We start from the raw sequence: 15,143 nt of genomic DNA, 5'->3' as shown, positions 1-15,143 counted from the left end.
GCGAACAAACATTGAGATTACTAATAAATATTTTTTTATATCCCAATGAGTAGAAAATTGTATTTCAGACGTTTCGTGACTTAATGTAAGCCACTTTTTCAAAGTAAATAAATAACTGAACTGCACTGACACAAGTCTAAATAGTATAAAGGAAACCATCAAAACGTCAGATATATAAATTTCTACTCAATGTTCAATTTAGTCGAAACTATCAAGTCTAACCTTGGCAGTGATACCTACAACTAAATTATTAGAAAAATATAAATAACATAAAAGACTATATATACACAATACTTTATGGATCTTTCAAGTGTAAAGTAACGTAGCTGTAGACATATTACATCTATTATGAAACTAAAATCAGAAGCTGCAAAAAATAAACCTGCTTGATGATGTAAAAGCCCAATAGAGACTAAAGTCACTTATGAGGTTAGCACACAACTGACACAAAACAACAGGTAATAAGTTTCAGTTTGTGAATTTCCTAAGAAAATCAATCAGAAGTAAAAAAAGAGTAATCAAGCTAAAGATAATAGTAGTATCATGTCCAAAAAAATCTTAACGTCAATTTTTTTATGTTGCCTAAATTTACCATCCATTTCAGAATTCTAGTGTCATGTAAATGGGTGGTCTGGTTACAATTAGGCTTATTTCAGCACTGATTCCATTTCAGCCAACATATTTATAAAGATTTTACGGAATGAGAAAAACTACAGCAAACTTTTAATGATGTGAATTGGAAACATATAATAAGTGGTTATTTACTTCAAATAAAGCGTGTGATTTTTATTGAAATCATATAAAATTTACTGACAAGATATAGCTTAAATCATGAGGTCATAATTCATATGAGACTCATTCGGTAATCTAATAGAATAGTTTAAATTACTCAAAGTTTTTTGACACCCTATCAAAACTGAGGGAAAATATGAACGAATTGTTAGAAACAATTAAGTTTTCAATGAATTTCGTTGATTTTTACATTATTAAAGCCTACTTAATTTATACATCTTTCATTGTTGATAGTAAAAATTGTAATGTTGTCACTCTTCTGGTATGAATACACTTCCTTGACCAGTTATCGCTCATATAGGTCATCGTGTATAAATCACTCCTCGTCCACAATAACCCATCTGGCATCTCGCTCGTTACAAATGGCTGCATTCATATTTCTACAGTGTGGTCTATCACAAATCGGTATATATATATATATATTTACTTCTTAACTTACTTAATTACGTACATACTCACGCCTGTTATTCCTCGTGAAGGAGCATAAGCCGCTCACCAGCATTTTTAATCCAACCCTGTCCCGGGCAATAGTTTCCAGTTCCTAGTCATCTTTTTCATGTCTGCTTCCAAGTCCCGACGTAGTATGTTCTTCGGCCTTCCTCTTTTCCGTTTCCATTCGGGATTGCAAGTTAGGGCTTGCCTCGTGGTACAATTTGGTGATTTCCTCAATTTATATCCTATCCACTTTCAACGTCTCTTCCTAACTTCTTCTTCAGCTGGAAACTCGTTTGTCTCCACCCACAGTAGGCTGTTGCTGATGGTATCCGGTCAATGGATATTGAGTATCTTGCGTAGAAAATCGTTTATAAATACTTGTACCTTTTTGATTATGGTTGCAGTAGTTATCCACGTTTCAGCTCAGTACAGTGTAACTGTCTTGACGTTCGTATTGGAGATTCTGATTTTGGTATTAGTTGACAGTTGTTTTAAGTTCCATATGTTTATCAATTGTATGGATGCAGCTCTTGCTTTGCCATTCCTTGCATTTACTTCTGCATCAGATCTTCCTTGTTCATCAATGATGCTTTCCAGGTACGTGGAAGATTCCAGCTCTTCCAGAGCTTCTCCATCAAGAGTGATTGGATTGCTGTTCTCCGTGTTGTATTTGACAATATTGCTTTTTCCTTTGTGTATGTTGAGGCCTACTGATACAGTAGCTGCTGCTACATTGTTTGTCTTGACCTGAATTTGCCCGTGTGTATGAGATTGAAGAGCTAGGTCATTTTCGAAGTCCAGATCGTCCAATTGCGTCCAACATGTCCATTTTATTTCATGCTTCCACTCAGACATCGAAGTCTTCATAATCCAGTCAACCACCGGAAGAAAGAGAAAGTAGGAGAGTAGGCAGCCTTGTCTGACTCCGGTCCTTGCTTGGAATGCGTCTGTCGGCTGTCCTCCATGCACGAATTTTCAGTGTAGTCCGTTGTGGTGTCGAAGAAGTTTCCACAAGGTCCTCCTATCTACACTGTCAAATGTCTTTTCATAATCAATGAGGTTGATGTACAATGAAGAGTTCCACTTAACTGATTGTTCAACGATGATCCGTAGTGTCGCAATCCGGTCTGTGCACGACCGATCCTTACGGAATGCAGCTTGTTGATCTCGAAGTTGTGCGTCTGCTGCGTTTTTCATCCGGTTCAGCAACACTGTTAAAGACTTCTACTGGCATTCGTAGTAGTATGATGCCTTTGTAGTTCTCACATTTGCTCAGATCTCCTTTCTTTGGTATCTTGATGAGATATCCTTCTTTCCAGTTCATCGGCACTTGTTCTTCCTCCTAAACCTTCCTGAATAGAACGTGGAGCACGTTTACTGTCACTTGTATATCTGACTCTAGTGCTCTGACTGGTATATTGTCAGGTCCTACTGCTCTCCCACTCTTTATTTGTCTGATGGTCATCCTGATTAATTTCGACCGTTGGTGGAGTGACATCGATAGAAAGATATGTAGGTGCAGCTTCGATATCCGGTGGATTCAATGAAGCTGGTCTATTCAAGAGTTCCTCGAAGTGTCCCATCCATCTGTTCCTCTGTCCTTGAATTTCAGTGATTGGCTTGCCTTCTTTGTCTTTGAACGGTCTCTGTGGTTTGCTATATTTCCCAGACCAAAACATGGCACAAGTCCATGAAGTCACTGACAAGTAGACTGAGTCATATTGGTAGATGTAGAGATGATAGCAACCGATGGTTAGAGACCCTGAATGACATGGCTCAAAATTGTTTGCAATGGCACAGGTGCATCCACTCTTTGTGTTCTCCCAAATTCTAATCTTCTGAGTTCTTCATGTCCCTTTCGTTTTTCTCTTTTAAACTTTGTTTCACTGGATTATACTCCTTGAATAACATCTTCAAACCCTAATTTTTCTGATTGCAGCTTATAATTTTACTACATCTTGCACTACGGAATTTGAATCGACCACTGCATCTCTGTGCTAATGTGGTGTGGCAACTCGAACTGATGTACGTACGTACGAAGTTCTACGTTGTTACTGACTGACTGGCTGATATTTCCCTGTTAGTTTCTTCGTTGTGTCATATAGTTATTTCATATTTCCTTCTCTTGCTGTTTTTTCACTGTCGTTGCTTGGCCTTCCAGGTATTTCTGTTTGCCGTCTCTCGTTCTCCTCTTCACTTGCTCGTTTGCTTCCGTGTATTCAGCTTTTGCCTTGACTTTCTCTGTTGTTGTTAATTGCTGTATTTTTGTTCTTCCTTTCTTGAATTTAGTCCAGGGTTCCGATGCAGATCCATTACTTATGGTGATGCTTCTTGAGGCCCGGAATTTCTTGACCCGTAGAAGTTGGTGCTTCTTTGATCTCTTTCCAGTTGTCCTCCATTGTACTTTTCTCTTCTTTCAGTAGAGACTGTAAGGCTCGGAACCTGTTGTTGAGAGTTATTTTGAATTCGTTGTGTTTGTAAGTATCTCGTAGTGAGGCTGTATTAAACCATTGTACTGCTGTTTCTTGGATTGTCCAGTGCTTCTTTAGCTTCTGTTTCATCTTGGCAACCATCAGGTGGTGATCTGAAGCTATGTCAGCTCCTCTCCTGGTTCTCACATGTAAATATGATCTATCTGGTTCTTCGTTGTGTGGTTCGGTGAGATCCATGTAGCTTTGTGTATACGTTTGTGTGGGAATATTGTGCCGCCTATGACCAATTTGTTAAATACACACAGATTTGCAAATCTTTCTCCATTTTCGTTTCTCTCTCCCAGTCCATGTCGTCTCATGATATATTCATATCCAGTGTTGTCTATTCCGACTTCGGCATTTAGATCTCCTATCAGTATGATGAGGTCTTTTCTTGGGCACTTCTCTATGATTGATTTCAGCCTCTCATAGAATTGATCTTTAATGTCGTCGTTGCTATCATTGTTGGGTGCATAACATTGGGTAATATTCATTGTGATCCCCTCCTTCTTTGTTTTGAATGATGCTTTGATTATTCTGGATCCGTGAGATTCCCATCCTAAAAGTGCATTTGGTGCTACTTTGGACAGCATTAGAGCAACTCTCTGAGTGTGTGGAGCATTTTCCTCTTCGTGACCAGAGTATAGCAGCATCTCTCCCATGTCAAGCCTTTGTTGTCCAGCTTGGGTCCAATGGGTTTTTCTGATTCCCTGTACTGCCAAGTTGTATATCCTCATTTCCGCTGCTATTTGACTGGTCTTCCCGGTCTCCCACATTGTCCGTACATTCCATGTACCCATAAAAATGGCTGTTCTGATTGTTAGAAGGGGCATCTGTCTCGTGGCTTCCGAAGGATCTCGGCTTTCACCTTGAGGCGTCATAGCTCTTCTAAATAAAGAATTTCTAACTCCCAGGGCAGAGTTTAAATGGTTTGAATTATTTTTTCTGGTTAGCGTTTTTTAGCGAGTTAGTGTTCTACGGGATGGGGCCACTAACCCCATGCCTAACCCTCATCCTTTACACGGGTTTGGGACCGGCAATAACTCTTGGAGAGCTACAGGCGGCGTTATATACATTACATGCAAGCTTTAGAGTATTTCATTTGGAGTTGCATACGTGAACCATTTTCGAGGTATAACGAAAGTAACCCAAAAGTAAGAATAATTATTATTTACGATTGATTACTAAATAAAGTAGTGTATTAAAAAATCGGAAAAGCATTACTTAGTAAACGGTATGTAAATTCCTAGTGTCTAATGAAGGCTGCATGCTAAACGATAACTTAGGGACAGAGTGAAGCCGAAATATATGAAAAATAACTTGCAACTTTGTGAGTATGAGAAAAATGGAGAACAAATTTGAAAATGTGTGACAAAAGCTTAAAAAACATTAAAAGAAGAAGAGTCTACACATTTCACTTCTGCACGCAGAGTTCTATTTGAAAAGAATAATCCACAAAACCTTCACAGTGACCGAGTTATTGACATGTCTTCCATTTGTGTATTACCTTTCTTAACATCATTCGTGATGTGTTTTCTTAGTATTTTAAAGAATCTAAGATTCAGTTGATGCGAATTTTACATTTTTAAATTAGTGACACAGATTAATTCAGTCTCAAAATTTTGTCAATTGTAACACAGTAATTTTAGATTTCCAATTGCGAATCCTGATGAAGAATTAATTAAGAATAATTGCTCCCTCTAATATTATTTGTCCTTGAAAGAAAAGTCTCATTAGTGACATTAGATTATAGTCGTACATTACTGTAGATTAACTTAATTGAAAATACTGATTACTGAATTTCGATTCATTGTCCTAGATATATCCTGTTCACCATAAGACTTAAAGGCTTCAGGTTTGATCCCGTAAACAATTGTAAATTAGTAATCTGAGATGAAATAGCTGTTAACTAATCGCCAACTTCTGATGATTCTCTGTGATGAAAATGAGTCTTACAAGTCATTTTTATTTTAAAATTCCAAAACATCGATAATGTGGTCATTACTTAAAAAAGAAATTACGATTACTCATACAATATCAAGAAAAGAGTATTGTTCTAGGTCAAACATTATCAGTAGTATGTTTATAGTATAAACTGAACTATTCATGAACTATTTCAGGCAGCATACCACTTCAAGTTTTTCTTAGATAATTAGTACCTTTTTATCTTACTATAGAACACTATTTTAGCAATTAAAATCAACTATTCATAGATTTATTGTAATGAGAAAGTATAATTTGACATCATTGAATGTGTTAATGCTGTTTTCTATAAATAGAATTTCTTTTAATTCAATAAGTCCAACCTTTCTTACATTTAAAATAATTAGATTATTGTAATCGATATCTTGATAAATGGTATCGTATGGGTACAATAATGTGAACCGTGTAATGAAGTACAAGAATTGAAAAAATAGGATGTTCATTTGTTAGTGTTTGGTTATTTTTTGCTTTTGGAAATTAATCAATCCTTTTATTTAATTGATATTATTAATTGATAAAACAAAATACTACATTTCTGAAATAGGATAGATACATGTAGTACTAGTAAAATTTTATAATTGAACTGACTGCCATTTGTAACGGATAATAAATTAATATGAATCTTTCAAACAGTGAAAACTTAATACACTTAATACTACTTTTTCTTTATGGACACAGATCTTGTTTTGGACGTCTGATCGCTATAGATTCGACAAATTTCAGAAGATAGGAATTCGATTGTTTAATAATCACTTTGGATGACTTCAGTGTATCCACATGATGTCCTGCATCAAGGAGGCCTCTGGAGATGGCACTGCTGAATGCTTTTAATCCAACTGACCCTATACAATTTGGAATATGTTCTTTGAATTGGAATATAGACTCGCCTTTCTGTCCTACCATTGCAAGTGCTTTGGTAGATACATGTGAATTTATGTACACAGTTGGTGGTAACATATAAGCGATACCTACCAATCTTTGATTGTATTATAGAACATGTTTTGGACAAGACAATCAGTTTAGCTGCAGGAGAGTTACTAACAAGATTGAGTGACAGTATGTTTGGAAACTCTGGGGTTCTAAACATAGCCCGAATGTTTTAGGATACATTCGACTTCGTGAATAAATGTGGGCAATAATAAAATCAGTGGGGTCTAACAATTCAGTAGGATACCTGTACTTCAGTTGTCAGAAACAAACTGACAACTAATACGAATAACAAGAAAAAAACAATAAAATCAGTTTTCTTTAATGTGTTCACATATCTAATAAGAGAGAAACTGTATGAAATGAGAGAAAAAACTAAAGAACTACAATTAACTTGTCTGATGTACAGTCAACCGATTAGTTAGTAGTGAGTTTGATTCAGGCAAAGTTCAATCAAAATCTGACCAGTTATCAATTTGACATGAACCTATAAAGGCCTGTTTGTTTTGTCCACATTAGTTAACTGCTTCTGATGTTCAAATTAGGCTATATATGTTCGTGTTTCTACATATCTGTGTATATCGTGCAGCTGTGAATGATATTTCGGGTTACATCTATCTAGAGAACATTGCAGCTAGTGAAGTTCCTCATTATTTGGTCTTGGGTTACGTTTATCCGTCTGGAGAACGAATAGCTTTATTAAAGCTTTCGTTATGACGTCACATAACACCATAAATTATGACCTCTGGACTTCGTGGTCTTCAGTATTTAATGTAGTGACTGTGTTTTGTAGTGGCATATATTTATTGTTTGTTACTATTTACGTCCTTTATCTCACGTGAGGCATTGGCCGCCGACCAGGATCCTCCAGCCAACTCTGTCCTGGGCTCTCCTTTGCAAATGTTGCCAAGTGCTATTCATCCCTTTGATGTCTACCTCCGATTCAGTCTTCTTCTTTTCCCCCAACCTTGAAGATTCCAAGTTAGGGCTGGCTTTGTGAAACGACTTGATGATTACCGTAATGAGTGTCTAGTTCAGCTCCAGTGTGGTCCTCTAATTTTCTACTTAGCTAGAATTTGGTTTGTTCTGTTCTATAGTAGATTGCTGCTGCTGATTGATTATTTACCGAAGTTCCCCACTTTTCCATTGTGCAGGTGATTTAATTATAGGTTTGTTAGAAATAATAGGTAGGAAGCGCTGCGTGATGCTGGTTAGCATTCATCAACAATCCATATTCACTAACTTAAGGGAGAGCCAATTTTCCTTCTAAGTGGAGAACCTATGGAACAATCACAAACGTTACGAATGGGTTTTTGAGGCTGTAACTGAAAATCTGAAGGAATGGATTTTTCAGTTCGGTTTCCAAAAGACAAACCAAATATCTAACAAAAACCTATCATTACTCAGAAAAACAAATGGTCCAAATTCTAAATACTCAAGTAAAAACGATTATAAAGAAATTAGATTAAATATTGTATACTGATTTAGATATCATTTTCATTATGTTCAATTTCCTGTTAATTCACTGCGATTTCTATTCATTTGACTTTTTCCCAGTATAAGATCGAAACATATTAATTCTGTGTGACAGTTCTTTAGTTTGACAACTTCAACTAGCAATTACTGAATGTAATTTGTGCATAATGGAATGAATTCGAAAATGAATTAATCCTCTGGGGTCTTTATCAATAAATTTTTGACAAGTATAAACTTGTATATGGTTACCGAAAAATGGAAAGAGTGTATAAGAAGTCTCACGTATTTTCATTGAAACCTGGGTTGTAAATCATTTCCTTAGAGAACAGACGCATCAATAACACATTTATAAACAAATTATGTTGTAGAAGAAACAAGGGTTACAACTAACATCCAAAAGAGGTTATAAGTGGCATGTAATATCTAAATGTCGTTGGACATTTAGTAAATTTAACATTTAGAACATCAGTGTCTCCTGTTTATAATGAAAAAAAAACCTAACACTCTGAGGATAACAATAATCGCATATGCTTAAATATTATTCAAGAATAGAACAACAGAAAACTTTGTAAAAAAAAATTCTGTGAGGAATATTCCTCTTTCTTGTGTTCAATCTATGATGAAAAATATCAAAGAAATAAAAACCTTTAAAAAAGAAGACATAGGAAATTTTGTACATAAATGTTGATAACATAATCTCATTAAAAGTTTTTCTTCTTAAAACACAAATTGAAGAAAAACCAAGTGAGAAAATACTATGAATATCATGAATTTGCTGCATTAGTATTATTATCACCAATAGTAGTAATATAACTTCTTGGTTTACGTTCGACTTCTGAATTGCTTCTAAATGTAAGAAACGTTGTATCACTTAATGTCAAGGGAGACGTAGCATTTTCATGAAATATACCATGAAATATTTGTTTCTATTTTTACTTCTATAAACTTATTATCACATGTCCTACGTGTACTACTATAATTATCAATAAGAAACTAAGTTTCATCGCATTTGTCATTCACGTAAGCATTTGTAATACACTGGAATGCAAATTCAAAAGCGTTAAGCACAGTAATCTAAATATCACGCAGTGAAAAGTCTTGGTAAAAAGATGCCAAAGACATTTAACAAGCTAAACAATTTGTAGATCACCAACGTAGATGATCTATGTCGAAATGATTGGAGGCCGACTCGAGTTAGACGTGAATAGTGTGACGAACCAACTAACGTCGAAGTCACACCTCGTGGTCAGCACCTTACGTGGACTACCCCCATTGACGTAACAAGGTACTATAGATGCTTTGAAGACTGTACAACACAAAGGACGTTATTACAGAAATATATTAGTTAAAGTAGATACAAGCGAAAGTAAGACCACTGCCGCATGGGCCAGTCCATGGCGTATGATTAACTAATGCGCGTTGGTTGTACATGACCTTGGCAGGGAGCGACGATCTGTTCGACATTCAGTGATCCAACTGTCGGATGATTTGGCTAGGGCTCAGTGACATTTCACTGGCCCTACAATACTCCCCCACCAGATTCAGCGGCCGTTTGAATCGGTACCAAACATGTTGGGAGCAGTCGCGCGCCGGAGAGTGCCAGACGAATATTATAAATCCTCCAGGTATTGCTTATCTGTAAAAGAAATGGAAAGGAGGCGGCAGAAACTGGTCGCGAAACAGCGAGTCATAATATGTTATTAGGACGTTGGTTAAACGTAAAGCGATTAACCATAGAAATAATGAAAAGAACAAAACGTTTTATTGTTCTATCAAGTCGCGCTGAAATATATAGCCTTGACAAGTAATTCAGTTCCTCCGATGACAAACGTTAAGTCTGCCGCAAGAGTAATGATGCTATAGCGATAGTAGGATAAGTGTATTATCAATCGATATCCATATTTGTACTGTCATTAGTTTAAAGTTGTAAGTCGGACAGTGTCGTTGACAGCTATTAATTAGTGTCAAATTCTAGTTATATCTATATCTAACAGACTAACCGTAAGTACAGAAGTATAACAGTGAAGAGTGGTCGTGATTTCGTTGTGCGAAGCTATTGACCAACTTGTAGTCACAGTTTGAAAAGTCGATGACTGCTGTTACAGTCAGTAAGGGTTGAAGGCTACAAATCGACAGCAAACGGTGGCACGATGAAGTCTCTAAAAGATGATAAACGGTGAATGCTGCGTGTTTGTTCGGTTAGTGAACAGAAAAATATCGAAAAGAACATAAGAAACCAAGAGTGTCACTCTGGACTCATGTCAATGATACCCGTGAAAAACGCTGTCAGTGTTGGGATAGAGGCGCCAATATCGTTTTCAGTTTGCAGGAGATTCGCTCGACTGCATAAACTGATGATTCGCGCGAATGATATTGTCGTCAGACCACCAATTGAACTGGACAGGTTGTAAATCGTCGAGTAGTTGAACAGCCGATTGATGTACCGGAATCATCTGTTAAACAACAGCCACGAGGAAACAATACTTCATAAAATGAAGTACGACATCGAAGTAGAACTACAATAGTTCAGATGTGTTACAATGTCAAGTCTAAATAACATCGTTCTTACGTATACTGACAGTTGCACTGAACGTTCGCTTAGGTATGATTAGCGTAACAGTTGGATGTGTGAATAAAAACATATACGAAAACTATGGTTGGGTTCGTGGAGAATTTTCGAGGACGTTTAGATATTTTCCAAACCCGTATCGCATGTAAATAAACCGAAAATAGAATTAAAATGACTGCTGTGTAATAAGGAAATCGAGCCATGATTTACCGTGTGAATTATTAGCAAGTACAAGGGGTATAATAAACATTAATTAAAATGGTAACCACCAATGTAACTAAGGTTTAGAGGGTCCAGGTAACGTGGCCATTTCGTAAAAGGATGATACAAAGAGCTTATTATCTAGCATTAAGTGACATATTAAGTACGACAACATGTGTACTTGGGGTATGGACTAAGCGTGCTCGTGTACATGCAATATGTTTTACCACAGTATGTCGACTAACGAGTCATAAATGTACATGATTTCGACTAAAACTTGACGGCAGTGACAGAATATATGACTAGTTTACGTGAAAGCAACTACGAAATGTTATCACGCATCATAAATATAGTACGAAATAATCTAATGAAATTATGAAACTCGCCTGGGTTACTCTTGCCTCTCAGTAATGAAGATATGAAGTAGGCAGTAGTTTGAATCTGGATTATGTACGAGGTACTGTTGATTAAATTTTTCGATTAACACAGCATTGTAGACTGACGAACAGTCTAAACGAGATCTAAGATCGCAGGAAATTTATAGTTCAAACTCACCGTAAATTTATAGCATTCGTATCCTCTGTTTGGCCATGGAACTCAGCAATTGGAAATTAGGCAGGCAGTGGTAAAAAAAAGCAGAACATCCTAGTGGATAGTGGTTAAGCAGAAAGATGAATTTATAGTCGATAGTTAATCTTGTCTTATTTATACCAGTGGATAAGGTACAAAGAGATATGCGTTCGTGTTGCCTTGTGGCTATACTCACGAGTGGTTGATATTTTAACAGACATATTACACAGGAGCATTTACATGCTGCTAATGCTTGTTAAAGAACCACGATAGCCGATTATAATCGTAGTTGATTGGTTAGTTCTGTCGATTGAACGAATTATCTAGGTTTAAATGCTAATCAACATTGACATGAAGCAACGAAAGTTCACAGTAACAGATTAACATAGGCGATGATAAAAATGAAAAAGAATAAGTATAGAATACAATAATAAAGATTATAGTGATAGGTTGCGTTATTCGAAGTCTTGCTCACCAGTGTAGATCACCAACGTAGATGATCTATGTCGAAATGATTGGAGGCCGACTCGAGTTAGACGTGAATAGTGTGACGAACCAACTAACGTCGAAGTCACACCTCGTGGTCAGCACCTTACGTGGACTACCCCCATTGACGTAACAAGGTACTATAGATGCTTTGAAGACTGTACAACACAAAGGACGTTATTACAGAAATATATTAGTTAAAGTAGATACAAGCGAAAGTAAGACCACTGCCGCATGGGCCAGTCCATGGCGTATGATTAACTAATGCGCGTTGGTTGTACATGACCTTGGCAGGGAGCGACGATCTGTTCGACATTCAGTGATCCAACTGTCGGATGATTTGGCTAGGGCTCAGTGACATTTCACTGGCCCTACAAATTTAAATTCTGCCCTCACAATTGAAAGACACATTACGATACCTCACGATGACAGCCGACGTTTCTAGAGAAGTCGCGGGGTTGAAGGCATTTCTAATAACAAGAGCAATAGTTTTCATCGGTGAATGGAATGTCTCACCAGACCACACAACGGAGAACGGGATAGATCATATTTGCATCAGTACAATGGAGGAGAACTGGAAAGAGATCAAAGAAGCACCAACTTCTACGGGTCAAGAAATTCCGGGCCTCAAGAAGCATCACCATAAGTAATGGATCTGCATCGGAACCCTGGACTAAATTCAAGAAAGGAAGAACAAAAATACAGCAATTAACAACAACAGAGAAAGTCAAGGCAAAAGCTGAATACACGGAAGCAAACGAGCAAGTGAAGAGGAGAACGAGAGACGGCAAACAGAAATACCTGGAAGGCCAAGCAACGACAGTGAAAAAACAGCAAGAGAAGGAAATATGAAATAACTATATGACACAACGAAGAAACTAACAGGGAAATATCAGCCAGTCAGTCAGTAACAACGTAGAACTTCGTACGTACGTACATCAGTTCGAGTTGCCACACCACATTAGCACAGAGATGCAGTGGTCGATTCAAATTCCGTAGTGCAAGATGTAGTAAAATTATAAGCTGCAATCAGAAAAATTAGGGTTTGAAGATGTTATTCAAGGAGTATAATCCAGTGAAACAAAGTTTAAAAGAGAAAAACGAAAGGGACATGAAGAACTCAGAAGATTAGAATTTGGGAGAACACAAAGAGTGGATGCACCTGTGCCATTGCAAACAATTTTGAGCCATGTCATTCAGGGTCTCTAACCATCGGTTGCTATCATCTCTACATCTACCAATATGACTCAGTCTACTTGTCAGTGACTTCATGGACTTGTGCCATGTTTTGGTCTGGGAAATATAGCAAACCACAGAGACCGTTCAAAGACAAAGAAGGCAAGCCAATCACTGAAATTCAAGGACAGAGGAACAGATGGATGGGACACTTCGAGGAACTCTTGAATAGACCAGCTTCATTGAATCCACCGGATATCGAAGCTGCACCTACATATCTTTCTATCGATGTCACTCCACCAACGGTCGAAATTAATCAGGATGACCATCAGACAAATAAAGAGTGGGAGAGCAGTAGGACCTGACAATATACCAGTCAGAGCACTAGAGTCAGATATACAAGTGACAGTAAACGTGCTCCACGTTCTATTCAGGAAGGTTTAGGAGGAAGAACAAGTGCCGATGAACTGGAAAGAAGGATATCTCATCAAGATACCAAAGAAAGGAGATCTGAGCAAATGTGAGAACTACAAAGGCATCATACTACTACGAATGCCAGTAGAAGTCTTTAACAGTGTTGCTGAACCGGATGAAAAACGCAGCAGACGCACAACTTCGAGATCAACAAGCTGCATTCCGTAAGGATCGGTCGTGCACAGACCGGATTGCGACACTACGGATCATCGTTGAACAATCAGTTAACTGGAACTCTTCATTGTACATCAACCTCATTGATTATGAAAAGACATTTGACAGTGTAGATAGGAGGACCTTGTGGAAACTTCTTCGACACCACAACGGACTACACTGAAAATTCGTGCATGGAGGACAGCCGACAGACGCATTCCAAGCAAGGACCGGAGTCAGACAAGGCTGCCTACTCTCCTACTTTCTCTTTCTTCCGGTGGTTGACTGGATTATGAAGACTTCGATGTCTGAGTGGAAGCATGAAATAAAATGGACATGTTGGACGCAATTGGACGATCTGGACTTCGAAAATGACCTAGCTCTTCAATCTCATACACACGGGCAAATTCAGGTCAAGACAAACAATGTAGCAGCAGCTACTGTATCAGTAGGCCTCAACATACACAAAGGAAAAAGCAATATTGTCAAATACAACACGGAGAACAGCAATCCAATCACTCTTGATGGAGAAGCTCTGGAAGAGCTGGAATCTTCCACGTACCTGGAAAGCATCATTGATGAACAAGGAAGATCTGATGCAGAAGTAAATGCAAGGAATGGCAAAGCAAGAGCTGCATCCATACAATTGATAAACATATGGAACTTAAAACAACTGTCAACTAATACCAAAATCAGAATCTCCAATACGAACGTCAAGACAGTTACACTGTACTGAGCTGAAACGTGGATAACTACTGCAACCATAATCAAAAAGGTACAAGTATTTATAAACGATTTTCTACGCAAGATACTCAATATCCATTGACCGGATACCATCAGCAACAGCCTACTGTGGGTGGAGACAAACGAGTTTCCAGCTGAAGAAGAAGTTAGGAAGAGACGTTGAAAGTGGATAGGATATAAATTGAGGAAATCACCAAATTGTACCACGAGGCAAGCCCTAACTTGCAATCCCGAATGGAAACGGAAAAGAGGAAGGCCGAAGAACATACTACGTCGGGACTTGGAAGCAGACATGAAAAAGATGACTAGGAACTGGAAACTATTGCCCAGGACCGGGTTGCATGAAGAATGTAGTGTCGGCCACCACGTTAAGCTCAGATACCTTGTTCTAGCATCTTGACCGCTCGAAATTTTAAAATAATAACACTGGGGAAATATCTGATTAGAATATATCGTGTCAATAATTTGCTTACCTGCTCCAGAGTGGCAGCAGACGACACACAATTCTGCCGATTTATGCTTGATTTAAAAGTAGGATGTTCAGAAAGGGCACAAAATATTATGTAGCTAACGGATTTTTGGAACACGGTGACAAAATCTATTCTGTGTTAGTCCGACAATATACTAAGTATTTACACTACGACTGGTTTAAAAACATCGAAAAAGGCAGCTAAACGTAGTTACTG

General features: G+C 37.7%; 1 protein-coding gene across 1 annotated transcript; it reads right to left on the bottom strand.

The window, feature by feature from the left end:
- Positions 1-1,035: 1,035 nt before the first annotated feature.
- On the bottom strand, positions 1,036-14,883 carry LAMC1_13 (Laminin subunit gamma-1). The gene is made up of 2 exons (XM_051208441.1): positions 13,167-14,883; positions 1,036-2,822 (listed from the first exon to the last, which is right to left on the bottom strand). The coding sequence occupies exon 2, from the start codon at positions 2,092-2,094 to the stop codon at positions 1,651-1,653; it is 444 nt and encodes a 147-aa protein (XP_051074206.1). The 5' UTR covers positions 2,095-2,822; positions 13,167-14,883; the 3' UTR covers positions 1,036-1,650.
- Positions 14,884-15,143: the final 260 nt, after the last annotated feature.

Source organism: Schistosoma haematobium, chromosome 1, assembly GCF_000699445.3.
Source record: "Schistosoma haematobium chromosome 1, whole genome shotgun sequence".
In the NCBI taxonomy this organism is placed as follows: Eukaryota; Metazoa; Platyhelminthes; class Trematoda; order Strigeidida; family Schistosomatidae; genus Schistosoma; species Schistosoma haematobium.
This window is presented reverse-complemented; position numbering and strand designations above follow the sequence as displayed.